The following is a 26,352-nucleotide window of genomic DNA, read 5'->3' as shown; positions in this document are numbered from 1 at the left end:
GCGCGCCTGACAACGAGCGGTGAGCAACAACGCCCTATAAAACAAGGAGAATAATCAGCTACTCGTTCTATCTCCTTTTTGTTTTTCTTTCCAATCTCAACTGCAGCTCAGTTCGAGATCGCAACAGCAGAGGAGAAGGCTGTGCCTTCATTTGCAATGGGAAAAAGGCAGTAGGACTACGCAGTCGCGGGGCACACCCAAGTTGAGTTGAACAACTACTGTTTTGTTTTTACTTTTTGGTTTCCTGCAATACAGAGCACCCCTATCTCGATGCACGGTGAGGCACAGAAGGCGCCTCCTCTGCTCCCACACGCCATTGCAAAAGACATCGACTCCCGTCTCAGCCTGGACGATAGGGCAAGTGCATTGGTGGGGCAGATTCTATCGGAGCTGGTCTACCTCGCTGACGTTGATCCTCCTGCGAAGAGCAAGACGCCGTGCGCTGACGGTGAAAGATGAGCCAGAGCATGCGAGACCAGGTGAACAGCCTCCAGCACTTCCAGCAGCATTCCCGCTTGCATTTTATCGGGCAATGGAAGACGAAAATGGAGGACGAGTTCCGCGAGCTGTTCGCCGCCCACCCGGAGTGGAACCACGGCACGCTGGAGCAGCAACGCGCGTTTATTCACATCGACATGGACGCTTTCTTCTGCTCAGTGCAACTGGCAAAGCCGGAAAACGCGCATCTGCGGTCCCAGCCGGTGGGCATCGCTGCGGGAAAGTTCAACAGTGACATCTCGTCGTGCAACTACGTGGCGCGCACGTTTGGCATCCGGGCTGGCATGTACGTGAACGCGGCAAAGGTGCGCTGCCCGGATCTTGTGACCTTAGGCTACGACCTGGAAGGGTGCGAGCGTGTTGCCAAGACGCTGTACCGCATCGTCTTCGAGTCCTTCCCGCACAATGTGAAGATGTCGTTGGAGGTCTACAGCATCGATGAGGTGATGCTGGCCGCAGACACCACCGACTACGCCGTGCTGCAGAGCTTCTGCGAAACGGTGCGCAGGGAGCTGTTTGCCGCAACGGGGTGCACCGCCTCCTGCGGGATTGGGCCGAACATCATGCTGGCCCGCGTCGCCACCGATCGCGCCAAGCCAAATGGCATTCGTGTGGTGGACCCGAAAGACGTGCCGAGCATCATGATCAGTCTACCATTAGACTACATCCACGGTGCTGGCGAGAACACGATGGAGAAGATCTGCGGCGCCCTGCGGGAACGCAAGTACATCAGCGAAGACACCGATGCGGACGACGTCACGTGTGGAACGGTGCAGCAGCTGAAACTGGAGGAGCTGCAGCAAATCTTGGGGAAAAAGCAAGGCGAGACCTTTTACCACCGCGCTCGCGGAGAAGACAGTCGCGTGGTGACCCGCACCGGTGACCCAGACGATCAGCGTTACTTAGGCAAGCGCGTCCCCAATTCTGTTGGCTGCACCATGAACTACGCCGTGCGTCCGCAGAGCGCCGCGGATGTTGCAAATGTTCTGCGCCAATTGCTGGACGATGTATGCGGTAAACTGCGTCGCGCGAACGCTGTGGCGCAAGGAATGCGTGTGACGCTTCTGGAGCGGCACCCGTTGCATCCAAAGGAGACGCTGAAGTTTATGGGCCGTGGAAAGTGTGTGGAGGTGCACCTCTCGTTGAAGCTGCCGCACCCCATGGCCGCAGAGGAGGCGGAGCTGATGTTCAACGAGCTCGATCGTGCAGTGAGGCCGCTTCTGGTGACGTCCCGATCCATCTCCGACGAAGAACGCGCTGCACAGCTGGGCCTGACGACCGGCGCAGAGGATCAGAATATCTGGACCGTTACGTTGCCAGCCCTGCGCGACATCGTCATCGAGGATGTGCGCGGCATGACGGTGCAGGCCACGGGGCTGCGTGTTAAAGGCGAGGCTCCGATTGTGCGTCAGCGCACGACCGGCCAGCAGTTGTCGCTCGCGGCGGCCTTTTTCAACGCCAAACGACCGCGCTCCGACGAGGCGGTCACCGTGGTGGAGTCTACTCCTGCAGCACGACTCTCTGACGCACGAGGAAGTGACGTCCCCACGGCCGCAGCCACCAACGCTGCTGTTTGTGCAGTAGCTGCTTCTTCTGCTGAGCAGCTCTATGCACTTGTGTCTCGGTCGTGGAGGGGGAAGGCGCTGGAGGAATGTATCGCAGCCTGGCAGCGCGGCTGTGAGGCTGCCTGTAGACAACTCGACTACCCACTGGTCAAAGCGTATCTTCGCGGCGCTCTTGTAAAGTTAGCGGAGTCTGCTGCGACGGACCACGCTGCGAAGTGCTTCGAAACGTTGGTGGACTTCGCGAACACACGTCTTCCCGCACCTCTCGACTTTGACTGAAGGTGCACGACCGTTTGTTGGTGCGTGTTTCTCGCCCTTCTTTTTGCGTGGTGGCTTCGCGCCTGTCTCAAGAGCAAGGAAAAGAGAGAAAAAGAAACGTTTGAAAATCTGCGTGACGAGGGAAACGAACAAGAGCAAAACGGAAAGGTGGTGGAGGGCGTTAAATGCGTCCGTAATCGGAGATCGCTTTTTTTGGGTGCTCCCTTTAGCGGATCCATAGGCAAGTTTAGCGAGGCGGCCTACCAACACCGCTATATATGCCGTGTTATCGCCTGACTGTTTCACTCAGTTCTCAATGCTGCGTACATTTTCTGATTCTATCTCGTGTCCTCCTTATGCCATCCGCCGGCACGCCGTGGTGTTCCGCGCATAGCCCTGCGTTGCATTTCATCCTTCCTGAACCCTCCCACAAAACAGAGTAGCCGATACTACAGCGACAACACAAAGATGAAAACGAAGTGAATTTTCTCGACGTGAAAGAGAAGACGCGCCATTTAACGTTGACCTTTTTGCGATAAAGAATATACATATTAGTATCAAACATTGCCGTATTGCATCTTGAGGAAGCGCGATTCCCACGTTTCACTCCGCAGCGTCTTTTCACAGAGGCGATAATAAATGACGGATCATCTCGTACAGGCCGCAGCTTGCCTGCGTTGTGGTGATCACAGAGGCGCTGCCGAAGCACTGCGTGAGCTGGAGCTGGGTGACGCCTCCCGTGCCTTTCAAATTGCAGTGGAGTCATTGTCGAGCCCATGCACCACCGAAGACAACGTCTACGTGCGCTTTGTTGCTCTGAAAGTCGTGACGTACGCCCTTACCCGCTACGCGGGTGACCGCAAGCAGCAGAGCAGCACCGCCGTCCCTTTCTTGCTAGATTACGGCTATCGGCTGGCAGAGCAGGCCGAGTCGCACGCGTGGCTGCCCGTCGTCTCCGAGTTGGCAACTGCCATGGCCGTCGCGCTGAAGCTCGGCTGCGTCGACGATCTCCTCGAAGTGCACGCGGCGGAGGTGGAGGTACTGCTGGCAGGACTGATGGACCTCGTGCAGGTCCATTTCCCGTCGCACAAGGCCTTCCTGCATCGCGTGATCTGCCAGTCGACGGTGGAGGAGTTTGGACTGTTCAGCGGGGTCTCGCGGTACCGCGGACTGCCGGTGCGCGTGCACCGACGCTGCCGTGAGCTGTTCTCCTCGGATGGCCGCCTGCCGCTGCTCATCCAGGCCATCTTCCGCAGTCTCCTTGCGCTCTCCGCGGAGTCAGAGATGTCGGTGGACAGAGGCCTTACGGCACTCGTCTCGTGCTTTGCGTGGCCGTCGCACCAGTTTTTTGAAGAGGATTCCTCCACGGAGGAGTCGTGCGGTGTCTTCTACGTGTCCCACCCCGAGTGGGAACGACTGCTGGTGGGCACGGTGCCGCTGCACACGGACGCCGCCTCCGCCTCTGCCGCTGTCTTCACAGTGCACGATGTGCTGCGGGAGTGGTACGGAAGTGGCGCCGTGAAAGGCGTGGCTGTGGACCGGCAGAAGTTGGTGGAAATGATTCAGCTCCTTTGCGCATTTAAAGGTAGCCAGTGGGGGGAGGAGGGGTCGATCCGATTTTTGGCGTCGTCCCTCACGCTTTGCCTGGACGTCTTCGAGCACCTGACCGGCTGTGCGACGGAGCGCGAGTTGCACCTCTTCCCGCTGCTGGCCACGGCCGTTTTGCGGCTTGTGTCGAACTACGTGGAGTTCTTCTTCTTCCCTCCGGCGCAACCTCTCATCACGCGACTGGCCAGCCTGACCTGCTTTCTCATACGGCGCTGCAATACCAGTAGCGGCGACGACCCAGACGTGATGTCCTGCGTGGATGAGATGCTGAGTGTGTGGTACCACCTCACCTCGTACATTGACCGCAACAGCTTCTCGGCACACAACTCGAAGAGTTGCGCCCAGCGCCACCTCATCAGCGAGGGTTGCCAGCACATCTTTTCCACCTACATGGCGGTGAAGGTCAGCGTCGACGCCGTAGAGCTGGAGGACGACTACTTCTCCGAAAGCTTCACGAGCTCACACCTCCACCTTGTCGCCCAGGTGGGCCGCATTTGCGCCAGCTACACCTGCGAACTCCTCATCCACTCCACCCAGACGTTGCAGGCGTCTCTCGCGAATTCGCTCAGCGCCGCCGCGGTGCCGTCGCCGCTGTTCGAAGCACTGTGGACGCTGCTGAGAATCATCGGCTTCTTCATCGCCGACCCGGTGGAGGGCGAACAGCCTTACATTCCCCGGTGCTTTTTAGAGATGGGGGCGGAGAACAATTCGCTGCTGCTGCAGCTCATGACGGCGGTAAACGCTCTTCTCCCGCTGCTGCAGAGCCCCGTTGCGGCGAGCTCGGCGGTGCAGGCTGCGTTTCTTGACATCCTGACGCACTACATCAGGACCTATGTCGAGAACGACGAGACGTGCCCGCTGTACGCCGGCGCGTTCGACGAAGGCGCTAAGGTAGTGGACCTCGCACTGGTAGCTGTCACGGGAGCCTTGCAGGTCTCCCCGTTCGAGGAAGACGCCACCGGTGCCGCGTGCCGTCTGCTCGACTGCATCGCAGACAAGAGCGGCTCCGTGCGCATTTTCTGTGAAGCGCAGAGTTCGTTCCAGCAGCTCACGCAGGCAGCGCAGCAGATCCACCGCTTTCGCTTCCACGGTCACACACGAGGGCGCATCATTGCCTTCATCTTGGCCTGCAGTCCCGATGCAAGCACGGTGCAGACGCGTCTGAATGAGTTCACCTTGTCGCCGTCCTCTAACGACGATGTGAATTTGGTGCTGGAGATACTGAGCTCCCTGGCTGGCATGTTCGAGTCGTTGCACAGCCAGCAAGTAATCCGCGGTTCGTTTCCTGGGCTGTTGGCGGTGGGGCAGCAGCTCATCCACGTGTCGACCTCGAAGTTTTATGAGCGCGAAATCGCCCTCGAGTCGGTGCAGTTTGCCCGAAGCATGTTTGTGGCGTGTGCCCCACTGCTGGATGACGATAGCATCCGTGCGCTTCTCGGCCTCGTTGTATCGGAGCTCCGCTACTCCGTTCAGGCTGTCCGCACCAGCAACACGTGGACGTCTGCCGAGGGCGAAAACGACAAGGCAGACTATATGATCGGTGTTGCGAAGCTGCTGAGTTCGTTGGCGCAGTGGAAGGCCCTCGACTGCTTTCTTCCGGACGACGATACACGCGCGCTCTCGGCCTCAACGGTGGAGACGGCCGGTGAACTGCTGCGACACATGGACGAGCGGTCGTTGAGCCTGCCGAGTCTGGAGGACTCGCTGTTCAGCTGCATGGAGGTGTGCGCTGAGTCCTTCACCGCAGACTTCGTCTTCTCTAGCAGCTCCGACGCGTTTCTCTCCGCCATGCTCTACGCGCTGAACAGCGAGCGGGTCAACATCCAACGCGCCGGCATCTCTGTCACAGCGTGCGTCGCAGCGTTTTTGGAGGCTTCCACTCCGCAAGCCAACCACGCGAGCGCCTGCGCCGACCTGCTCAAAGTTGTGCTGCGAGCCTTGACCTCTGGAAAAGTGTTCTTCAACAATCTGCAGCAAATCTCGCGTGCGCTGCTTATCCTGACAAGAGGTGTTTCACCCGGGACTCTTTTGCACCTTATGGAGAGCCTCGCAGGGGAAGTGCCGCACAGCGCGGCCTTTCTCCAGACGATCTTCCCAGCTCTCCAATCCGCAGCAAGTCACAGCACCACGAACGACGCTCAATTTGAGGAGTTAGTGCAGGATGCGTTGTCCTCGGTGCGCGGCACAAGCATTATTGGTGCCTAACATGTGCACACACGCGAAGAGAGAGCGAGAGAAGAATGCGTTTTGCCTCACAAAAATAATTTTAAAAAATACATGTTCGCAAAGCTTGCCTACTTTGAGCTCGACACCTTTTCATAACGTGAACACCGGCGAACGTGAGCGCAGGCTCATCTCTGCTTCCTGATTGGTTGCTATGCAATTGCGGGAAGAGTGACCGCACCACAAGCAAAGAAAACCCAAAGGAGGATTTTACTCTCCTCGCCGATATGCCGAGGGGTACGCGTTGCACAACTCTCTTTTCCCTTTTCATACGTCTTTCTTTAGCGCCTGCGGTGCTGCTTTGACCCTACCGCTTCTGCTTCACCTGACCCGTTCTTCCTCGCCACCCACGTGGTGTCTTCCATAAAAAACAATAAAAGCAAGCTTACACACCCAAGTTTTTTTTTTCTGCCTCACTGCGTTGCGTGGAGTGTTCTTCGAGCGCGAAGGAAGACGTCAACAGAAGTACTTTTCTTGCTTGGACACTTACTCCCTGCTTGCGTTACTTGACGTCGGTATCCCTGCTTCTCGTTTTCGCTACGGCTGCTGGCAATGGCATTGCAACGGACGGCGCACGATGCGTGCTCGCGCAAGATACACTGCGTTCGCAAGCACTACCTGGACGATCCTTTTGTCACCTTTTTTGCCAAGGATGAGACCATTGTGAATAGCCCGCTGATGAATCGCGGCACGTGGCTCCGCGCGATGGCCATCGAGAACTGTGTGAAGGGCTTCGCCGCCGCCGCGGGGCAGCCGGTTCAGGTGATAAACTTCGGCGCTGGCATGGACACGCTCTTCTTTCGGCTGAAGCAGGCAAATCCGGACTTTCCGGTGAGGAAGTTTGTAGAGCTTGACTTTGCGGATCTCGTGGCGGAGAAAGAGCGCATAATTCGCCGCCATGCTGAGCTGAGCTCGCTAGTGCAGTCTGAATACGTCATCGCTTCCTGCAACCTGTACGATGCGAAGGGTGTGGCTGAGGTGCTCAAGCAACATTTGCAGAGTGGCATTCCCACCATTATGCTGGCCGAGATGGTCTTTGTATACATAGAGGGCTCCGTTACAACGGAGCTCCTCAAGACGGTGATGTCAGATGTGATTGGTCTCGACACGAACACGATGCTCGTGACATACGACGCAATCGAGCCCTTTGACCGCTTCGGCAAGGTGATGGTGGAGAACTTGCAGCAGTTTGGCGCCGAGTTCAAAGGCATTGCTGACTTCCCCACAACGGAGGCGCATGCGCAGCGGTGCAGGGACCTCGGCTTCAAAACGGTGACGGCGGTAACTATGAAGAGTCTGTACCTTAGTGTCCCGCGCAAACTTCAAATTGGCCTCAACAAACTTGAGATGATCGACGACTGGGAGGAGTGGAACCTGGTGCACGAGCACTACGGCTTCGTTGTCGCCTCCACCGAGGACGCGCCTTTACCCAAGCTTTTCTGAGCCCGTTAGCAGCATAACTATGGTTGCGAAGTGTGAAGCAGAAGGTGACAAACGTCGTGTAGTTCTGCCGCACAAACACCGACGGTTTGTTGAAACCGGGGTGATGGATGTGCTTTGTTTTATGACAGTCCTCGCGGTTCTCTGGTTCTGCGCCGCACCGCGATTGGTAGTTGAGCTTTCCGTTTTTGCTTACATTGGTGTTTTTTCTTTCCATTGTGGTGTTTCGCGCGACACTCGCTCCCTAATTTCAATGTTGACGCCTTCTTCTTTTTTTAGAAGTCTGTCGCTGCACTTCACAAACACAACTCTCTTCTACGAAGTTTCCGGTTGCTTCTTTCTGTTTTTCTCTTTGCCGCAGGCCGTCTCCTATCGTCAAGTCGTCGTGCGCTCATAGATGGCGGTGCTGTCGGAGCCTGCGTGCCTCAAAGCCACACAAAGAAGCTATAGGTTCTCAAAGGATATATATATATGTAATGAAGAGCTTCTTTTCATGTCTGCATGCGCGCACCCATGCGGCTCGTGCTAGGAAAGCGGCCAGTTATCATTGGTCTTCACAAAGAAGTAATGTGCGTTGACATTGGCGGCTCCGTCTTTTCTAATTGGACACAATTCCTTTTATGTGGAATCCAATTATGCTGACGCTTCCCCTTGCATCAGCGCAGCTTTTCAGCGCACACGATTCCTCTTACTCCCTTCGCTCCACCTCCTTTTTCTCTGGTTTTATTTGCCCTTCTTTTGTTCTCCATGTCGACACACACACACACACACCCACAGATTATTCAATTCTCTCACGAAAACGGTTTAAGTTTCCGCAATGGAAGAATACAAAGCGAAGGGAAACGACGCCTTCAAGGCCAAGCGGTACAAGGAGGCTATTGACTGGTACTCGAAGGCGATCGCAATGGACCCGAACAGCGAGGCCTCTGGCGCCATCTACTCAAACCGCGCCGGCAGCTGGCAGAACCTGAACAACTACGAGAAGGCTGCTGAGGACTCGGAGCATTGCATTCGTGTTCGCCCTGACTGGCTCAAGGGTCACTTCCGCAAGGCTGTGGCCATGGAGAGCATGGGCAAGTACGACGACGCGCAGAAGGCCTTCCAGGAGGCGCTGCGGCTCAGCCCTGGCAATGAGGAGGTCATCGAGAAGCTGCAGACGATCAATAGCAAGCTGCGCGAGCGCAACGAGAAGGCGAAGACGTCCGCCTGCAAGACCCCGGAGGAAGCGAAGGTGCTCGGCAACTCCCTCTTCAAAGCCGGTAAATACGAACAGGCAGCCGAGTTCTACGGCCGCGCCATTGAGCTACAGAAAGAGCCGGTGAAGGAGAAGGCCGTCTACTACACCAACCGCGCCGCGTGCCACCAGCAGACGCACATGTACACGCTCATGATCGATGACTGCAACGCTGCGATTGGGATTGACCCCAACAACGTGAAGGCATACCTGCGCCGCGGCATCGCCTACGAGGGCATGGAGAAATGGAAGCTGGCCCTAGAGGACTACACGAAGGCGCAGTCTCTGTCTCCTGGTGTGGGCGGTGCTTCGCAGGGAATCCTGCGGTGCCAGCGAGCGCTGCGCAACTGATCCTCTGGGCCCACTGGCCTAGGTCTGTAACGCTTCCTTGACCTTATTTTTCTTCTCGTAATCTCTAAGTATCCTGTGTTTCTACTGTGCTAGGTAAGCTCATCTCCCAACTGCAAAACCTTTTTTTTTTGTGTGTGTTTCCAAGACAACAGTAAGCGAAGTAAGAAGCGGGTTTCCCCCTTTTCTTTTGCGAGATGGAATAGTGTCGAGCCTTCGCTGCGATCGGTGCTCATGTGCTTGAGCGATCTCCTTGACGCTTTCTGCGCATTTTGGTACACGGACATTCCCTCTCACTGGTGCGTCACACCAGAGGAATGTGTACGTGGCTAGGACAAACGGCGAGGCATTTTGTGTCGTGGTGTTTCTTTTTGCGTCTTGTCTCTCTTCGACTTTCCTTTCATACTTTGCCCTCTGAACGCCGCCCACGCCGCTATTGCGAAGGAGCGTGCGATATTTTGGATGTACACATAGAGTGCATGCTCATCGGTACTATTGTTAAACAAGAAGAGAAACTGCGGGCTGCTTCTCACCCTGCTCTTGACTTTCCGACGTAGCCTCGTCTTTTCTGCATTATCGATGGACTTAGTCAAACGTCGGCTGGTGTACGTCGCGGACGAGAATGAGGTGCTGCTCGGTGATCTCTCTGGTACGCCACCCACGCGGCAGTCTCGTACGTCACTGCTGATGGTGCCCCTTTCGCCGCCGCTCTCCCAGCGGTCCTCCGGCACCATTTCTCCACCGCCGAGGCCCGTATTCACACAGGACGCGGCGCCCCCGCAGGTGGATAGGAAGCTGTTGGTGTCGTACGACGGCTTTCTGCTCGCGGACGGCAGCGGGCACTTCGCAACGCCGCACAACGCGACGGAAGCGGCGCTCATGCGCGATGCCCTCAAGATCTGCCGCGCGTACCTGAAACAGTTCTTGGCTGATCAGCAAGAAGAAAGCGATTCCTCAGAGTCGTTTAGCACAGCAGCCTCCAGCTCAACCTACGTGGAGGAGTCGGCGGAGTCGGAGGTGGATGAGAGCAGTGATGACTCTTCAGCGGCTCCGCGGTATCGCCGCGCCAAGGCCGCTGCGGCCATTCAACCCGCCGGACCTGCGCCGAGCCCATCGAAGATGACGGTGGCAGAACTGAAGGAGCTGCTGCGTGCGCGTGGCGTCCCTGCTGTGGGCAACAAGGCGAGTCTTGTTCTCCGCGCAAAGTCGCTGCTGGAGGACGAAAGAGCCGCTTCTCTGCTTGACTGTGGCACTGACGAGGCGACCGTCACCCCTCGGCCGTCGTCGCAGGCGACGTGCTCTCGCGACCACACCGTGCGCAACTCCGGTGCCTCCACCGCGTCGCGGGTGTCGACTCTAGCGTCGTCGTTGCTTGCCTCGCCGACGGCGCGCATCAGCACGGAGGGCCGCGGCCTGTGGGGAGCGTTGGTGACGGCCGGCTCGCGCCTCTTTCGTGGCACTGCCCGTGGATCTCTCGGCTTTGTGCACGAGCCGGCTGCGGGGCAGGACGAGGTGCCGCCGGCAAAGAGGCGACGCAGTGCGTGATCGCGCATACGGACAAGATGTCGTGTAGAGACGTTGTTTTTCACTTTACACTCTGCGTGTTATACCTTTACGCTATCGCTTCCTTTATACTAGATCGTGTTGACGCTGAGATAGCGCCAGCCAAACTACTTCATTGACTAAGACAATTCATCACAGGTAGGACGCCAGGGTCTACCGTATCTCGCTGCGCTTCCCTCACAGAAATTGATCTGCCGCCTGCATTGCCTGACAGGTCCGACGTCGTTCGTTGCCATCGTGTGGAGGAGGGACGCATCACAGCCTTGAGTTCTCAGCTTTTCTGCATCACGGATATCTTCGTTTTTCCCGCACTCGGGCTCCCAGCACAATCGTCCTGCTTTCCTACGCAGATCTCTTAAGAGAAAAGCAAACAAGCCATCCAAAGAAATAAAACAACTCCTCGACACAGCAAAACTGTTAAAGAAAAAAGGAATTTATAGTTTTTACTTGCACCACAAAGTGACGACGAGTGCTGCCGTTTTCAAAATTAACGATTCGACTTCAGCTTCAACACACCACCACAGCAGCAACAAAAACTCTTTCAGTGTCCTCATTGCAAGATGTCTGACCCTCTTGTCCTCGGCCTCGATTACGGGTCGGACTCTGCTCGTGCGGTGCTCGTCCGTGTTCGCGATGGAAAGGAGCTGGGGAGCGCGGTGCACAACTACACGCGTTGGGCCAATGGGCAGTACTGCAACCCCAAGGTAGTGCAGTACCGCCAGCACCCGCTGGACTACATTGAGGCAGCGGAGTACGTCATCAAAACTGTCCTAAAGAATGCTGGACCGGAGGCCAGCAAACAAGTTGTCGGGCTCGGCTTCGACACGACAGGCAGCACCCCGTGTATGGTGGACGAGACATGCACCCCGCTGGCAATGCGGGCAGACTTTGCTGAGAACCCGAATGCAATGTTTATTCTGTGGAAGGATCACACCTCGGTGCAGGAGGCTGCGGCCATCAACGCACTGGCGCACAAGAGCACCCCCGACTACACCTCTTTTTGTGGCGGCACCTACTCCTCGGAGTGGTTCTGGTCGAAGGCCTTGCACGTGATTCGCACCGATGCGACGGTGGCACAGGCAGCCTACGGCGTGGTGGAGTGCAGTGAATGGCTCCCCGCCTTTTTCACCGGCGTGCGTTCATACGACAAGCTTGTGCGAGCTCGCTGCGCCTGCGGGCACAAGGCGATGTGGAACGAGAGCTGGGGTGGCTTCCCGCCGCGCAGCTTCTTCGAGCAGCTGCACCCTCGCCTGGGCATCTTTCGGTCCCGCATGTCCGACGTCACGGAGACCGTCGACAAGCCGGTCGGCACGCTGACCGAGGAGTGGGCGCGCCGTCTTGGGTTGAGCACGAAGGTGGTGGTGGCGGGCGGCGCCATCGATGCCCATTTTGGTGCCGTCGGAGCCGGCATCAAAGCACATTCGTTTGTGCGTGTCATGGGGACGTCGACGTGCGACATGATGGTGATCGACCCGAGCGTGCTCGGCCAGCGCCGCGTTCAGGGCATCTGCGGCCAAGTCGATGGATCGATTATTCCGCACATGATCGGAATGGAGGCGGGCCAGTCCGCCTACGGGGATGTTTTTGCATGGTTTTCGAAGCTGCTTCAGTACTCCTCCACACACGTCATCGCAAAGTCCTCCGCCCTTGATGATGGGACGAAGACAAAACTCATTCGCGAGGTTAAAAAAAAGATGCTCACTACGTTGAGCGAGGACGCCGCACGCCTGCACCCTGGCGAGACCAGTGTGTACGCCCTCGACTGGTTCAACGGACGACGCACGCCCGACGCAAACCAACATCTGAAATCGGTCATTGGCGGTCTCACTCTCGGCAGTGACGCGCCGAGCATTTACCGCGCGTTGGTCGAGGCCACCGCCTTCGGCTCCCGCGCCATCGTCGAGCGCTTCCGCCGCGAGGGTGTGCGCATTGATAACGTCATTGCCGTGGGCGGTATCGCGAAGAAGTCTCCGTTGACCATTCAAATTCTGGCCGATGTGTTGAACATGCCCATCACGGTGTGCAGGAGCGCGCAAGTATGCGCGCTTGGGTCGGCCATTGCGGCTGCGACAGCTGCGGGGTGCTACAAGACCATTCCCGAGGCGCAAGACAAGATGGCCAGCGGGTCGTCCACGTCGTACCAGCCGTCCGCTGAGGCTGCGAAGGTGTACGATGCCCTGTACAAACGGTACCAAGAGCTGGCAGCCAAAACCGAGCAGATGTATGCCCACATGTAGCGACAGAGAAGAGCGGGATGACCTGCCTGGGCAGCGCTAGTGCGGGGGCTGTTTCGTAGCGAACGTGAGGATTGTTAACCAAAAAATAGGCGAACGCATTTACCGCCTTGTTTTACTTTTTAATTCTCCCTCTATATTTAAACGCAGTTAGTAGAACAAGACACTGCATTCCGCATCATTGTTTTTCCTTCTTCTTCAAAAGAGCTTATTGTAACAGGCGTGATTCTCAGCGGTGAAAAGCTGCATCACTTTTGACACACGCATGCACAGTGACGTCAAAATTTATTTTTAATGAAAACGATTTCTCACTCTATTCTTCCTCTCAAAATGAACTCCTACAGAAACAATAACTATTTCGTCATTAAGACGTCTTTTTGTGTTCTTACGCATCAAAAAAATGCCTTTTATAAATATATTGGCTGTGCTTGCTGTATGCGCTGCCACAACCGCAGAAGGGTGTTCTTCTGCTTTTTTATGTGATGGGTGTACAATCGTCTACCTAGTTAGCACCGATATGTACATACATTTCTTCCAGCATCTTCATTTTGGTTTCTGCACCTTCATCGCCACTTCCTTCTATCTTTTTTTTTGCTCTTGTTCCCCGCTTGTTTTCTCTACAACATTTCTCCGTCATCGTCACACCCCGACAAAGTGAAGCGGCGTCCAAGTAGCTGCGGCAAGTTTGCGTATTCATCAATTTCTCGGTGCTTAGCATTTGAAAAGCGATTATTCTTTTTTGTCTCCTTTTGAAACGCACCGACGTGATACGACCCACACTTACCGTTACGAAACCATCATTATCATACCTAAGTAGTGTTCTTCCTCTTAAACACAGTAAAAAGTTCCGTTGTATGAATAAAATTAGGCGTCTTCGCTTTTCTGTTTTTCCTTGTGATCTTATTATAGTTGGCTCCAAGCGTTTTTCTTTTCCCCTTTTCCCCTTTATTCTGACTTCTTAATATTTTTTGTGTGGTGTAAATGTCATCTGAGGAAGAGAAACTCACCGCCTTGTACGCGCGACGCCAAGAGATCCTGAAAGATCTCAGTGAGGTGGACTCAAGCATTAAGCAGCTCGAGAGCGATATCCAGTTAAAGGTCTCCGAGGCGGCGAAGCGGACCATTGACGAGAACAAGTCCGGCAATGCTGATCTGGATAAGGTGAATGAGGTGATCGCAAGCTGCGTGCGCGACGCCACAGGGCTGCGTGACGGGCTCAAAGTGGTGGAGGCGTGCCGGTACGTGCAAGACTACGGAAACAAAGACGACGCGGCGCGGCAGAAGATCCCGTTCCGCAACGTCTTTGTGCAGGAGTGCATCCGACACGCGCTGGACTTGTCGAACGACGCGAACGGAAGTGAGCTGATGCAGCACCTCCTCTCGTTGCTGCGTCCCGGGATGAAGTCGGCGGTCATGGGCGACATCGATTACGACCCCACCACCTCCAGCGAGCAAGAGCACTCGGAGGTGCTCCTTCTCATTAATGAGCTCGGTGACGACATCGTGACTGTGGCGTGCAACACAAACGGCGCCCGCGTGTCGCAGCGCATCATCGACGCCCTCTCCACGCCGGAGGAGTTCGACGTCTACACCAGCGTGCTGGCTCCGTCGATCGTCGAGGTAGCGAAGGACATCAACGGAAACCACTCCCTGTCGAAGCTGATCACGTCGTCAAGGTTTTGTCAGCTGGGCGATGAAGAGGCGGACTCTGCGGCAGCCACAGCCGTGTACGAGCGCATATTTCAGAAGATTGCCGACAATTGCATCGACATCTGCAAGAACCGCCAAGGGTGTTGCATCATTCAAAAGTGCCTGCAGCACGCCCCAGAACCGTACCACACCACCATCATCAACACGGTACTCAGCAACTCGCTGAAGTTAGTGCAAGATCCGTTTGGCAACTACGTGGTGCAGTTCATCCTTGATAAGCAGCAGGACATTAATGGGTCCAGGAAGGAAATCGACGACGAGGATGGCGGCTCGTCAGCCCCAAACTACACCAATCAAATTATTAGACAGATGCTCCACCACGTAGCGGAGCTGTCGTGCAACAAGTTTAGCAGCAACGTCATTGAGAAGTGCCTCAAGACGTCCTCATCCGACGTGCGCCAGCTGCTCGTCGATGAGCTGACGGAGCCGCACGTGCTTCCTAAATTACTGACAGACAGCTTCGCCAACTACGTCATTCAAACCGCCATCTCGACCGTGTCGGACGACGGGCAGTTCACACAACTGCGCGATGCCATTATGCCGCTGCAAAGCCTGCTCAAGAACTCGCCCTACGGCGTGAAGATCGAGTCAAAGCTGTCGCGTCGCCATCGCGAGGCGGCTAGGCGGCTGCCGAAGAAAAAGGAGACGACCAGCAGCTCCTCCTCACACCTGCCGCCACCGTCGCAGGAGCCGGCGCTGCCGTCGTACATCCCTCCGCAGGGCATTACGGGGATTCCCATGATGGCGCCGGACGGCTCCATGGGTCAGCCGATGGCGTTTGCTAACATGACGCCGGATATGGCCTCCTTGTTTCAGCAGCAGCAGCAGATGATGGGCATGCCGTTTGTTCTGCAAGGACAGCAAATGATCGGCATCCCAAACGCGCCGCCGCCGCCGTTCACCATGAGTGTCATTAATGGTAGTTCGCTACCCGATTACCGTTAACTGCGTTGGCAAAAGGTTTGAGGGGTGAGAGAGGAGAGAAAATCAAGAAGAAAAAAATGAAGGGGTGCAGTAGCTGTTCTCCCACTTTGTTGCGGCAGAGAAGGACGAAAAACTGATTAACACGGCAAAAACTCGACATTGACTGATAGTGCATAACGTGTTTCTTTAAACCTTTCTCGACCTCTTTTACTTTTTTATTATTCTTCGCCCACTCAAACACACACACATATTACAAAAGGAGCGACGCTGGTTTTGTATTTGCTTTCCCCCCTCCTTTCACCGTCTTTTATTTTTTCCTGTTCGTTTCATTTAGCGTTACTCTTATTGACAGTTTTACAAAAGGTGCTAAAATCATTTTTCGCGTTTCTTAACATCGTTGCGTGTTGTCACCAGCTGGCATGTTTTTTTTCTTGCAGTTGTTCTCTTGCTAGAGATGCGTCTAGTGTCCTGTTGTGCTTTTCTTTTCTTTCCCCTTAATTGTTTTTCTCTTCGTGCCCTTCAACACGATTCATCACCTTTCTTACTCCGTTGCTTGGTGTCTTTGATGCTGCAGGTTTACGCTTCCTTGAAAGCGTTACGTGCTTCTTTCAGTCAAAGAACGGGGCGATTGAGTTCCTCCTTTTCTTTTTCGTTTGCCTGCTACTGATGACAAGAGGAAAATGATACATGTGCTACAACAACAAATAATCAAAACGCTTCCGGCGGCAGGAACAAATGTGCAGCGCAGAAAGTTGTCTCCATGAAAAGAAAAAAACTGGTTTGCGATTTTTTTTTTTACTGTTGGGCGTGTAGACTATCGGCTTATCTAATAATCGAATGCGTGTGATTGTGAGTTGGTTGTTGTGAGAGAAAGGAGACACATGAAACGCAGCAACATCGTTTGTTTGACAGGTGTGTTGCCATGTGAGGACGAGGCATCGAAACAAGCGGCTGGCAAATGGTATCTTTGCCGTTGGTAATTGAAGGTTTTTAAAAACGTGAAGAGGAACGTCGTGTGAGTTCTGCTCTTTTGACTTTTGCTTTGCGTTTTCTCGCTTTAGACGCTCTCGCCAACATTGTTGAGGCCAAAAAGGGGGTTGTGTTGAGTTCCGTTGACTGCTCAGCTGTGAGTGAGACTCTGACGTGCTTTCGTAGAGCATCACAGAAGATTAACTGATTTGGTGCTGTCTCTTTCAGCCGCGTGGTTTTTTCCCTTTCTTTCCATATTCGCTGATAACTGATAGAGTCATTTCTTCTTCTAAAACCAGCAAACAAACACGCATACACACACACACACACACACACTATCAGCAATTTGGAAAGAGAAGTGTTTGCTGTTCATGCAGAGCATTTTTGCGGAACTTTCGAAGGCAAAGGTCACTTGTGGAGCAAAGCAATTTATGCTGACTGACACGGGTCGCAGATCCGTTTTGTGGAAGGTGCTATCATTTCAGGTGTTTACCTGAGAAACAACAGAAATAATAATAAAACTGTTGAACTGGTTTGATTGTAGCAAAGCTATATATTTTTGTTCCAAATCATCAAAGGCGAAGAGCAAGGATGTCAAGGGTCTCGAACGTAGGTGACAGTTTCTCTCTGTCGCCGAACTCCACGTTTTCTTGCTTGAGGCGTTGTAGCTAGCAGCTGTTTGAGTAATTTTATAGGGAAGGCCGATGTTGTGCCCGTTGTGGTCCCGGTTTTCTGTCATGCGTTTTCCATGCGGAGGTTTCGTTCTGTCGGGTTGAACCATCGAGGGAGTGGTGTCGTTGGTTTGCTCCCCTTTCCTGCCATCAATGCGCCTTTTCTCGGTTTTTCTTCCTTTCTTCCCCGGGTTTTATGGGGATGGGGCCTCAATATGCAATCAAACGTTTACAACGGAAAGTGTACGGAATCCTTCTTTTTTTTCTACTATTCGACATTGACACATCCACACGCACGCAAGACACAGCAAGAGGGAGAGAAAGAGACGGGGATAACGCGGACAACATGGGGACAATCACTGTGATCAAGGGTAACATCGTCACCACCTCCAAGGTGCGCTATGGCGGCTGTGTAATCGTCGTGGACGAGACCATCGTGGCGGTGTGTGACAACGCTGCTACGGCGCGGAAAGAAGTGGAGAAGTTTCAAAGAGAGCAGCCCCACCCCGACTCTGTCATGTGGGAGGAGGCCGCGTTTGTGTTGCCAGGCTTCGTAGATATCCACAACCACGGCCTCGGCGGCACTAGCGACGTCATCGGCCACTGGTCGAACCCGGAGTATTCACTCAAGGAGCTGGCACGCTGCGGCACGCTGACGACGCTGGCTTCCATTATTTTCTCCGACACCCACAAGAAACTCGTGAACGAATGCATCGCCGGGATTGAGAAACGCGTGGGGAAGTATGCGGCCGACAACTGCATCCTCGGTGGCATTCACGCGGAGGGCCCCGTCATCAATGACCGCGGCGGCCTACCGGAGTGCAAGACGGAGCTAAACCTCGACAGTTTCAAGGCTCTCGTTGCGACGATGCCGTCACTGCGCGTCATGACGATCTCGCCGCACATCGAGGCACGCTGCAACTACGAGAAGATTCGATATTTACTCCACCGTCGCGTCCGTGTGGCGCTCGGCCATGATCGTGTGGCCACCAAAGCTGAAATCATGGGTGCTCTCAAACTGGCCGTGAAGGAGGAGGATAAACTGCACGTCACGCACCTGTGCAACGTGAGCACCTTCCACCACCGCAAGAGTTCCCTTGTGAACGCCGCGATGTGCAAGCGCTACCCGAACGCCGCGCTCTACAGCGGTGCGCGGCCACCGACTCTGGAGATCATTGGCGACCTCATCCACGTCGACTCCGTGACGCTGCAGTCCGTCTTCGCCTCCCGCGACGTGCAGGACGTTGCAGTCATTACGGACTGCATCTCTGCGCACCTCCCCGGCAAGCACGTGGTGTACAACGGACGCGACAGTGTGGTGCAGGCGGCGGGCGGGTGCTACCTGTGCGACTCGCTTGGCCGCCCCTCCGGCACGTTGGCGGGCGGCACGAGCATGTTGGCGGATCTCTTCTACGCTTTAGTGACGCTGTTTGAGATGGACATCGTAGATGCGTGTCAGCACACCGCCACGGTCCCTGCTCGCATCGCCTACCTGCACGACGTCGGTTCCATCGATACGGGGAAGAAGGCCAACTTGCTTCTCTTCAACACCGACCTAAACCGCATAGAGAAGCGCATGATACACGGCCACTGGACCACACACAAACCTTACAACATTCTTCGTCCCTCTGTCGCACATATGTAAGCACCACACACAGTTACACCTACGGTCAGAGTGCTGTCTGGCGTCAGCCGGAAATAATGGCTACCGGCGCGCCCCTGCCACCAAACACAACTCAGCAACAGCCGGCCAGTGTGTGGTGCGAGGCGGAGTGACCAACAGCGGAATGTCAAACCAGGCAAAGAAACAGACGTTGCTTGCAGCCCATTCATCCAGGCATTTCTCCGCGTTGTAACTCATCGATCGCCCAGCGAGCCACCAAAATCACATCACCCTTATTAAGAAAGAAAAAATGAGGAAAACGGGTAAGCACTGACAAAGCATCTTAACACCAAGAAAAGACATTGAACGGGGCATCGGGTTTTTTATTTGGTATCCACTTTCTTCATTTTTGAAGATTGTTTTTATTTATTATATACACTTCTTCCTGTCCTCGTCGTTTCCCCGCTACTTCCGAACAGGAAGCAAACACACAGTACAAAAACGATACCGTTCGTTTTTATTGTTACTCCGCATTCATCTCTTCCCCCCCCCCAAAAAAAAACGGGTAATGTCGTCTTCTACATTTGTGTCTATTGTTCATGTTTTCATTACCAAGCACAACACGTTTATTTTGTTGAATGTGAAGGCTGCGCTCCGTATTCTTCTCTCAAGTTTTTTATTTCATTGTCGTCACCAGGCGCAATGGGTGTTGCATCTGCAGTTTATTACTGAGACCTTAGCGATCCTGAAAGGGATTTGAAGAGAAGAAGCTGGAAAAATATTTGTGTGTTACTTTCACTGCGCTCGAGTGGGGTCTGCAGTGATGCAGGCTCGTGAAGCTGTAAACGCCAGCATATCGAATTTTCGTCTCAAAACGAGTTGTATGGATCGTCTCCAACTGTTTGCTTCGTTGCAACGCATTTAGCACGTTGCTCATTGTCGCACCCGATGCGCTCAACACACGAGAGCATTTTTACTCTCGGTTAGTTAGGAACGGCTTCACAACATGCACTCATCATTCTTTTTCCCTTCGCCTTTTCACCGATCGAATCTCCAACCCTCACGCGCACGCACACAAGCTGTTTGACGGCAGCTGCATTTTAATCGTGCTCGTTGAACTTACGCGGTGACGCTCATCGAATCCACAATGGGCTGCAAACTGGGTAAGACGAAAGAGCAGCCGCAGAACGTGGTGAGCAAGGAGGCGGACGAGTTCTACATATTAGCAACTACCGAGCGCCATCCCGTGGCGCAGAAGCTGCTAGAGGAATGGGTGCAGTTCGTCGATGCGCAGGCGCGGCGGAACGCGGGTGACCCGACGGCCGCGCAGGCGTACGAGAACCGTCCCAAGGAGGTGTGGGCCGACACGTCCAACAGACCACTCACACACCGTTCCGTAGATTACGTGGGGAAGATGTTCCTCGAGTACATTAAACGTGACCTTTCTCAGCGTGGCTGGGGCGGCAACTTTGATTACAAGGTAGCAGGCGTAGCCAAGCAAGGGTTTTTAAAGGCGAACGCAATTGTGGATGCGGCAAATAGCGATGTTCCCGAGGATGTCACGTGGGAGATCAAGATTCACTACGACAGCTCCGGTGCGTTGTAGAGCAAGATGTACTGGATTTTAGTAGGGTTGTTTGTGGAGGCAGATGCTAAGGGGGATATCAACTGTACAGGTCGGTTTTTGGTTTTGCGAGAGACTGCATGTGCAGAGAAGTGCTAGATAGAGAAGGGTGCCAGACAAGTGAATTGGCACTCAACTGCACGGTCCTCAGTGTCCGTTTCGTCGATTCCCCCGCTTTTATTTTTTTCTCCTCCACGTATAGGTCCGCGTTTCCCGTCGTCGTCGTTTCTCCTTGTGGTATTAATTGTTTTGTTTTCTTTGGATGTTCTCATTTTGTAGCTTCTCGTCACCACAATGAGGTCGACTTTGTGTTACCTGTATGTGGATCTCCCTCGGCATTCTCTTTTTTCTTTACCTCTCGTATTACGACCGTTGTCTTTTACCCAAGAGCTTTTTCTGTGAAGGAACCACAGCGACGGTCGTGGCGCGTTCCTTTGAGGACAAAATAATACTGTTAACGTTTCTTTTTTGTTCTGCCGTCCTTTAGCTTTGCCGCGAAAGTATATTTTCGATCCGTTAAAGAATGAACCGGTAAAGCAATTGGGTGATTAGCGCCGCCTTTCACTATCTTTCGTCAGGAAGCCGCAAATGAAGCTCCTCTAGCTTTCCCTCTTCGATGCCTGCTCGCACGACTTTACTCTCTTTCTCTCTCTCCCTTCTATGCCCCCACTGTCTTTAAACCCATACAAATCAAATACAACTCACAAAAGCTGCCGATAGTCAGTGGGAGTCCGCGCCATGGAGTGACTGGTGGGTTTTTTTTTGGGTGCTTTTGCCCTATAACCAGAGTCGTGTAGGCGGTACCTTCTCGTTCCCGTGGGCAACTTCAAAGCGCTGTAATGTGGTTTTGCTCAATGTCACTACGAGAGCGTCACCATTCATTCACCATCGGAAACGGAGTGCATCTGTCGTCCCTCGAGAAATGGGGTTTCTGCCGCGGGCCGACTCCTTTTCGGCGCGCCGGACGTACACGTTAGTTCCTGGCTGAGCGCTCGACGCGAGTCTCCGCGCCTGCGCGCAGGTGGCAATGCAGTCTCGTGGCTTCTCCGTCCGCCTCAGCGACAGTCGTTGCACCGGTGTGCGAGCTCGAGAACGTTGTCGAAGCACTGTCGCTCTGATGCTCCTTGCCGTAGAGGCCGGCTGTATCGACAACGCGCGACTAATGTTTCACATGCTAAAGCAGAGGCGCTCGTTTTCCTCTCTCGCACCCCTATACAATGTTACTGTATAACAAAAGACAACAAGTCGCGTAAATGAGACGACAGTGGCATGGCAAATTAAGACCACGATAAGGAAAAAAAAAGGAAACGATGCGTGACTTTTGCTTTCTGGTGCTCCGTGAAGTAGGCGTTCCGCGGTGGAGTTCGTGACTGCGCTAGTCATGGCTTCTCTTTACTCCCACCTCTCACTTTCTCTCCCGCTTTCTCTCCTTGTTCAAACGCACTCTTTTATGACGTCATCAAAGATTATCCGCGTTCCACCTACTTCTCCATCCACCAAACTCCCTTTTTTCCCAACAAAAATGGCCAAGGGAAAGCGCTCCGCTGATGCCAAGGGCAGCCAGAAGCGCCAGAAGAAGGTGCTCCGCGACAACATCCGCGGCATCACCCGCGGCTCCATCCGCCGTATGGCCCGCCGTGGTGGAGTGAAGCGCATCTCGAGTGAGATCTACGAGGAGGTGCGCCGCGTGCTGAAGGCCTACGTCGAGGACGTCGTGCGCTCCAGCACCGCGTACACCGAGTATGCACGCAAGAAGACGGTGACGGCGTCGGACGTCGTGAACGCGCTGCGCAAGCGCGGCCACATCCTGTACGGCTACGCGTAAACGGAGCCTGTCGTCAAGCGTGGCACGCACCCTGCTGCCCAGCACATCCCCTATAGATTCTTCTTTTTCCCTTCATTTTTTTACTTGTTTCCACTGCCTTCCTGACCTTCTACCCTGAGGAGAGACGATAGAGAGAGAGAGAAAAAGCAAAGCCCCAAAGCGTGTTATATCGAAGTGGCGTGACCGAGAGTGCGGATAAAGTACTGTTGGTACTGCACAGTGTAAAAGAGAAAAAAGGACAGCGCCATTTTCTTCTGCAAGGTGCGATCGGTACCACAACAACTGTGCGATCACTTGTTGCATAAAGCACTGCCCCCCTCCCGTGGAGGCGCTGCACCGCTGTCCCTCTTCCGCCTTCTCTATCTCCCTTCTTTGCCTTTTTTTTGTGCACGCGCTTCCGCATTTTATCCTGACCCCTTTATCAATTGTAATTCTGCAAGACGTTCATCAAAGTGTCGCACCGGCAATCACATAAGCACGCTGACCTACAGACAGATAAACACGTACTGTTTTGTTCGCTTAACCATTTCCCGCCACTTACGATGCTCGCAAAAGAGAAGAGTATTGATGTTGACGCGAGCTCACGGTGCTCAAACACCACATCGATGAAGCTCTCAACGAAAACACCACCGACAGAAATTGACAAAACCGCGGCAGTTCTCTCGGGCACGGTCCTCAGCTCACAGATTGACAACGACAATCCTTTGAGCGCTCCATTTCCATATTAATCGTTACCTCAGGAACACCCTGTGCCCCATAGCGGGTACGTGATCGCTTCGCTCGCGCTCACCGCCATCGCTGCCCTCCTCTCTCTTGGATCCATCGTCGTTGCCGCCGTTGTGATCAGCCGCGAAACGAAAGATGAGTCAGCTGACAATGACACCTGGCTTGTCGGCGGGGTGTATGTTATCTTCTACGCCATCACCGCCGCGGAGAGTGGCCTCTGTTTGATTGCCATGACGGCGTGCTTTGGTCTTGTGCTCAACCACAAAACACATCGTTTCCTCATTCGCAACCCGACAAATCGCGCCTTTGTCTGCCTCTGCGCTGCCGTTTTTCTGCTCTTTGTTTTCTGTGTGTAGACCATCGTGATACATATTCTGTGCGCCGATTGGGATCCCAAACGTGTGCCGTCTGCCGGCCTGTGCACCATACCCTGCGTCCGAGCAGTTGCCTTGCTGTCTTTCTTCGCCGTGCTGGTCGCCAACTCAAAGGTGAGCCCGCGTGATCCTCTGATGTAGACATCTAATGCGCTTCATTTCCCCTGGTTTCGTTGTGACTGTTACAAACAAAAGCACATACCTACTGTGGAAAGCTCTTTGTTTTTAACGGGTTTCTTTCTCTAACGGCTACCTACGTCCACTTTTTGATTCCTTCTTCATGTTCCACTATTACTTGTTACGCTTTTTAAGATAATCGATAAACTGCAATGCATCCCGTGCCCTACTGTGGAGTCGAACATAGATCGTCTTCCTTTTGTTTTCTCCTTGCTGTACCGTATGCTGTATTTCTGCCTTCTATAAGTGCAGGCATTTCTCAAAACTTTCTTTCCGTTGTTCACCTTGCCGGCGCTTTGCGGGTAAAGCGATGTAAGCGTTTGTGTAGTTGAGCAGGCTTATCTCATCGCCGTGCTGGTACGGACGCAAAAACGAAGCTTCGGTTTTTTTTTTGTAAACATGGATGCTCCTCTGATTGTCAGCATAATACGTTTGTTTTTGATTAATAAAGTTTTTTGACATGAATCCAAAAAACAAAATGCACAGAAAGTCTTGGAGTGTTGAAAGGCGGAATAAGGTCACACGACGTACTCTCACAAGTACGAATACACCGCAGCAAGATCCTATTACAAGCAAACGGTGTCGTGTGGTAACTTCCCATTTGCAATGCTCGTGCGTGTAAGGGACAGAGGTTGGTGCTGTGGAATTCCTGGTAATGTCATCTTTCACGTCATTCTGCTTTCTGCACTGTTGTCTCCCCACTCTTCTCTCGTCCAATCTTGGCCTCTTTTCGTCTTGCCTTACGTGCATGTCGCCCTTACAGCAAAAACTACCTTCAAGAGTGCTGAGATCGCAGGTGAAGGACGTAGCGCACGGTATTGTCTCTTAGACGGCATTAAAGCTGAACACTTTGTGTTCCCAGGTGCTTCCACCGAGGCGGGTGCTTCGTCGAAAAGGAATGAAGTGAGGCAGCGCTTTGAACCCACAGATGCGCCGTAGTTGTCACCTACAACGGTAACGCTGTCCTTTCTTTGCCGCGTTAGCAGGCAACGGATTAGAGCCATACGATCATCGAGCAACTCTGCTCTCCTGGTACTGTGAGTTATTATAGTCCCAGTTGCTGAGAGCTGCCTAGCGGGGAAAGTGTGGTGCCACAAAAGGGGATAGTAGATGAAAAGAAAAGCGGACTCCTGCGCATTGATGTGCTTTGCGTTAGAAAGCGGTGGAAACCAGACAGAAGTGACTCGAGCATGCCGAGTGCAGCGTCGCCGTTGTATCACAGCTCTATCCTTTCTATATTACTTGGTAGTGGATTGTCCCTGCTGCACTTTAAGCTCTGCTTTGCAAAACACAACGCTTGATTGGTTGAGTGAAGCACCGTTTGTTGCAGCGTTGCCAAATCCTCCTCCATGTAGCAATAGAGAAGGCCAGAACGGTTGATTATCCGAGACTTGAAATCTTAAAGAGCGAAATACACATCTGAAGTGAGGTATTTGATACGGAGAGAGAACGAGGTGACGATAATTTATAGCAGGCATTTGCGCTCAAAGAGGAGGGAAGCGGAAGAAATACAAGACGTACGGGACCACACAAGAGAAGAACGACTAAATATAGCTGTAAAAGGAAAGAAGATGCGATTGAAAAACGGAGTGGAAAGAGGGAGAAGAAATTGAGATAAAGGCACGAAAACAAGAGAAATTAAAGCAGACACGACAATGATTCTGACTGCCGAGAACGCCAAGTGTCTCCCGCAAAGCAGGTGCACCGCCAAGGTGTCCTCTATCTTTCAAGCATTGTCGTGAAGCATGAGATCGTCGGAGCGCTGACGAACCACCTCATCTCGCCCAAGAACCCCTTCGTCGAGGTGATTGCACCGGCGCCGTGGAAGAGGCAGAGGGCGTGGCCGTGGTGGTGTGTGGCGGGCTCTTCGGGTGCCGGACGCGACGCTGTCTACCACTGCGGCACCACTCCACCGTGGCGAGGGGCCAAAGAACGTGCGGCAGCTGCCCACCAAGAAGAAGCAACTGCAGCAGCAACGGCGGCTTCCTGCTGAACGGCGGAGTGCTGCAACGCCTCGCGCTCAACCGTCCGCACACCGCGCCAGCTCTAACGTGATGAGCCCACCGCTTCCTCAACGCTCGCACGGCAACAAGCAATGGAGACGAGCAGGGGCGAAGAAGCGGTATGAAAGGGAGCTGACTCTTGCCGGGAGTTTCTTGAGAGACAGGCGGCCGCCACCACGATAGCGGAGGTGAACAGAGCACCAGCGCGAAAGAGAGGCATGGTACGACGAGGGCTGCGACAGTTGCGGCGATGTCTGTGCCAGATGTGGTGGTGGTCGACTCGAGGGCCTGGCCACGCCGAACACAACACGGCCCTCTGCACGGCATGAGAGCCGGACCCTTTACTGAGCGAGCAGGCACGCGAGCAACGTGTACAGGGGAGTAGTGGTCCATCTGTGAGCTGTTACCTTGCTGGAGACGTGTGACGATGGCGATTCCCACGGCTTAGGGGTAGCCGCTCTGGGACTGCTGCGAGTGCGGCCCAAACTGGGGAATCTGCCGCTATGCACCGTGCGGGGGACGCTAACACTGCTCCGTCTGGTGCGTGTGTGTGGCCTGACGGTGAGTGGCTGCGTGTGGTGTATGACTGGACGGGTGTGCTGTGGGGTGAGCGTGCTATAGAGGGCTCTCTGCCATTGGGTGTGTGGGGCTGTAAGAGACGGAGGGGGCAACATAGCGTATGTACATGGAAGTGTGGCGTGCACAACCTGCCGTCTTGTGCTGTTGGCGTTGGTGTTGGGGCTGCTGTGGTGTAGGAAAGGGCGGGGTTAGGGTT

The 26,352-nt window shown here is 54.1% G+C and overlaps 13 protein-coding genes across 16 annotated transcripts; 12 read left to right on the top strand and 1 right to left on the bottom strand.

The window, feature by feature from the left end:
- Nucleotides 1-105: 105 nt before the first annotated feature.
- On the top strand, nt 106-2,342 carry ABB37_04913 (putative DNA damage repair protein; the record flags this gene model as incomplete). Of its 2 annotated transcripts, none has more annotated exons than XM_015802742.1 (1): nt 106-2,342. In XM_015802742.1, the coding sequence occupies exon 1, from the start codon at nt 456-458 to the stop codon at nt 2,340-2,342; it is 1,887 nt and encodes a 628-aa protein (XP_015658258.1). In that variant the 5' UTR covers nt 106-455. The 2 variants fall into 2 exon arrangements, with proteins under 2 accessions (XP_015658258.1, XP_015658257.1); XM_015802741.1 differs by having other exon boundaries at nt 111-2,342.
- Nucleotides 2,343-2,714: 372 nt separating this feature from the next.
- On the top strand, nt 2,715-6,134 carry ABB37_04912 (hypothetical protein; the record flags this gene model as incomplete). The annotated part of the gene is made up of 1 exon (XM_015802740.1): nt 2,715-6,134. Exon 1 carries the CDS (start codon nt 2,961-2,963, stop codon nt 6,132-6,134), a length of 3,174 nt encoding a protein of 1,057 aa, XP_015658256.1. The 5' UTR covers nt 2,715-2,960.
- Nucleotides 6,135-6,436: 302 nt separating this feature from the next.
- Nucleotides 6,437-7,595, top strand: ABB37_04911 (putative leucine carboxyl methyltransferase; the record flags this gene model as incomplete). Of its 3 annotated transcripts, none has more annotated exons than XM_015802739.1 (1): nt 6,437-7,595. In XM_015802739.1, exon 1 carries the CDS (start codon nt 6,705-6,707, stop codon nt 7,593-7,595), a length of 891 nt encoding a protein of 296 aa, XP_015658255.1. In that variant the 5' UTR covers nt 6,437-6,704. The 3 variants fall into 3 exon arrangements, with proteins under 3 accessions (XP_015658255.1, XP_015658254.1, XP_015658253.1); XM_015802738.1 differs by having other exon boundaries at nt 6,532-7,595; XM_015802737.1 differs by having other exon boundaries at nt 6,550-7,595.
- A 773-nt stretch (nt 7,596-8,368) lies between these two features.
- ABB37_04910 (Stress-inducible protein STI1) lies at nt 8,369-9,177 on the top strand (the record flags this gene model as incomplete). Its single annotated transcript, XM_015802736.1, has 1 exon — nt 8,369-9,177. The coding sequence occupies exon 1, from the start codon at nt 8,410-8,412 to the stop codon at nt 9,175-9,177; it is 768 nt and encodes a 255-aa protein (XP_015658252.1). The 5' UTR covers nt 8,369-8,409.
- A 440-nt stretch (nt 9,178-9,617) lies between these two features.
- On the top strand, nt 9,618-10,719 carry ABB37_04909 (hypothetical protein; the record flags this gene model as incomplete). Its single annotated transcript, XM_015802735.1, has 1 exon — nt 9,618-10,719. Exon 1 carries the CDS (start codon nt 9,754-9,756, stop codon nt 10,717-10,719), a length of 966 nt encoding a protein of 321 aa, XP_015658251.1. The 5' UTR covers nt 9,618-9,753.
- A 367-nt stretch (nt 10,720-11,086) lies between these two features.
- On the top strand, nt 11,087-12,974 carry ABB37_04908 (putative L-ribulokinase; the record flags this gene model as incomplete). The annotated part of the gene is made up of 1 exon (XM_015802734.1): nt 11,087-12,974. The coding sequence occupies exon 1, from the start codon at nt 11,298-11,300 to the stop codon at nt 12,972-12,974; it is 1,677 nt and encodes a 558-aa protein (XP_015658250.1). The 5' UTR covers nt 11,087-11,297.
- A 651-nt stretch (nt 12,975-13,625) lies between these two features.
- ABB37_04907 (putative PUF1) lies at nt 13,626-15,626 on the top strand (the record flags this gene model as incomplete). The annotated part of the gene is made up of 1 exon (XM_015802733.1): nt 13,626-15,626. Exon 1 carries the CDS (start codon nt 13,953-13,955, stop codon nt 15,624-15,626), a length of 1,674 nt encoding a protein of 557 aa, XP_015658249.1. The 5' UTR covers nt 13,626-13,952.
- A 1,860-nt stretch (nt 15,627-17,486) lies between these two features.
- On the top strand, nt 17,487-18,890 carry ABB37_04906 (N-acetylglucosamine-6-phosphate deacetylase-like protein; the record flags this gene model as incomplete). Its single annotated transcript, XM_015802732.1, has 1 exon — nt 17,487-18,890. Exon 1 carries the CDS (start codon nt 17,592-17,594, stop codon nt 18,888-18,890), a length of 1,299 nt encoding a protein of 432 aa, XP_015658248.1. The 5' UTR covers nt 17,487-17,591.
- Nucleotides 18,891-19,926: 1,036 nt separating this feature from the next.
- On the top strand, nt 19,927-20,454 carry ABB37_04905 (hypothetical protein; the record flags this gene model as incomplete). The annotated part of the gene is made up of 1 exon (XM_015802731.1): nt 19,927-20,454. Exon 1 carries the CDS (start codon nt 19,996-19,998, stop codon nt 20,452-20,454), a length of 459 nt encoding a protein of 152 aa, XP_015658247.1. The 5' UTR covers nt 19,927-19,995.
- A 727-nt stretch (nt 20,455-21,181) lies between these two features.
- Nucleotides 21,182-21,703, top strand: ABB37_04904 (hypothetical protein; the record flags this gene model as incomplete). Its single annotated transcript, XM_015802730.1, has 1 exon — nt 21,182-21,703. Exon 1 carries the CDS (start codon nt 21,500-21,502, stop codon nt 21,701-21,703), a length of 204 nt encoding a protein of 67 aa, XP_015658246.1. The 5' UTR covers nt 21,182-21,499.
- A 233-nt stretch (nt 21,704-21,936) lies between these two features.
- On the top strand, nt 21,937-22,297 carry ABB37_04903 (histone H4; the record flags this gene model as incomplete). The annotated part of the gene is made up of 1 exon (XM_015802729.1): nt 21,937-22,297. The coding sequence occupies exon 1, from the start codon at nt 21,995-21,997 to the stop codon at nt 22,295-22,297; it is 303 nt and encodes a 100-aa protein (XP_015658245.1). The 5' UTR covers nt 21,937-21,994.
- Nucleotides 22,298-22,736: 439 nt separating this feature from the next.
- On the top strand, nt 22,737-23,025 carry ABB37_04902 (hypothetical protein; the record flags this gene model as incomplete). The annotated part of the gene is made up of 1 exon (XM_015802728.1): nt 22,737-23,025. The coding sequence occupies exon 1, from the start codon at nt 22,840-22,842 to the stop codon at nt 23,023-23,025; it is 186 nt and encodes a 61-aa protein (XP_015658244.1). The 5' UTR covers nt 22,737-22,839.
- A 2,324-nt stretch (nt 23,026-25,349) lies between these two features.
- Nucleotides 25,350-25,970, bottom strand: ABB37_04901 (hypothetical protein; the record flags this gene model as incomplete). Its single annotated transcript, XM_015802727.1, has 1 exon — nt 25,350-25,970. The coding sequence occupies one exon, from the start codon at nt 25,968-25,970 to the stop codon at nt 25,350-25,352; it is 621 nt and encodes a 206-aa protein (XP_015658243.1).
- Between the last annotated feature and the right edge of the window lie 382 nt (nt 25,971-26,352).

The sequence above is a fragment of the Leptomonas pyrrhocoris genome (genome assembly GCF_001293395.1).
Source record: "Leptomonas pyrrhocoris isolate H10 chromosome Unknown, whole genome shotgun sequence".
Lineage (NCBI taxonomy): Eukaryota > Euglenozoa > Kinetoplastea > Trypanosomatida > Trypanosomatidae > Leptomonas > Leptomonas pyrrhocoris.
This window is presented reverse-complemented; position numbering and strand designations above follow the sequence as displayed.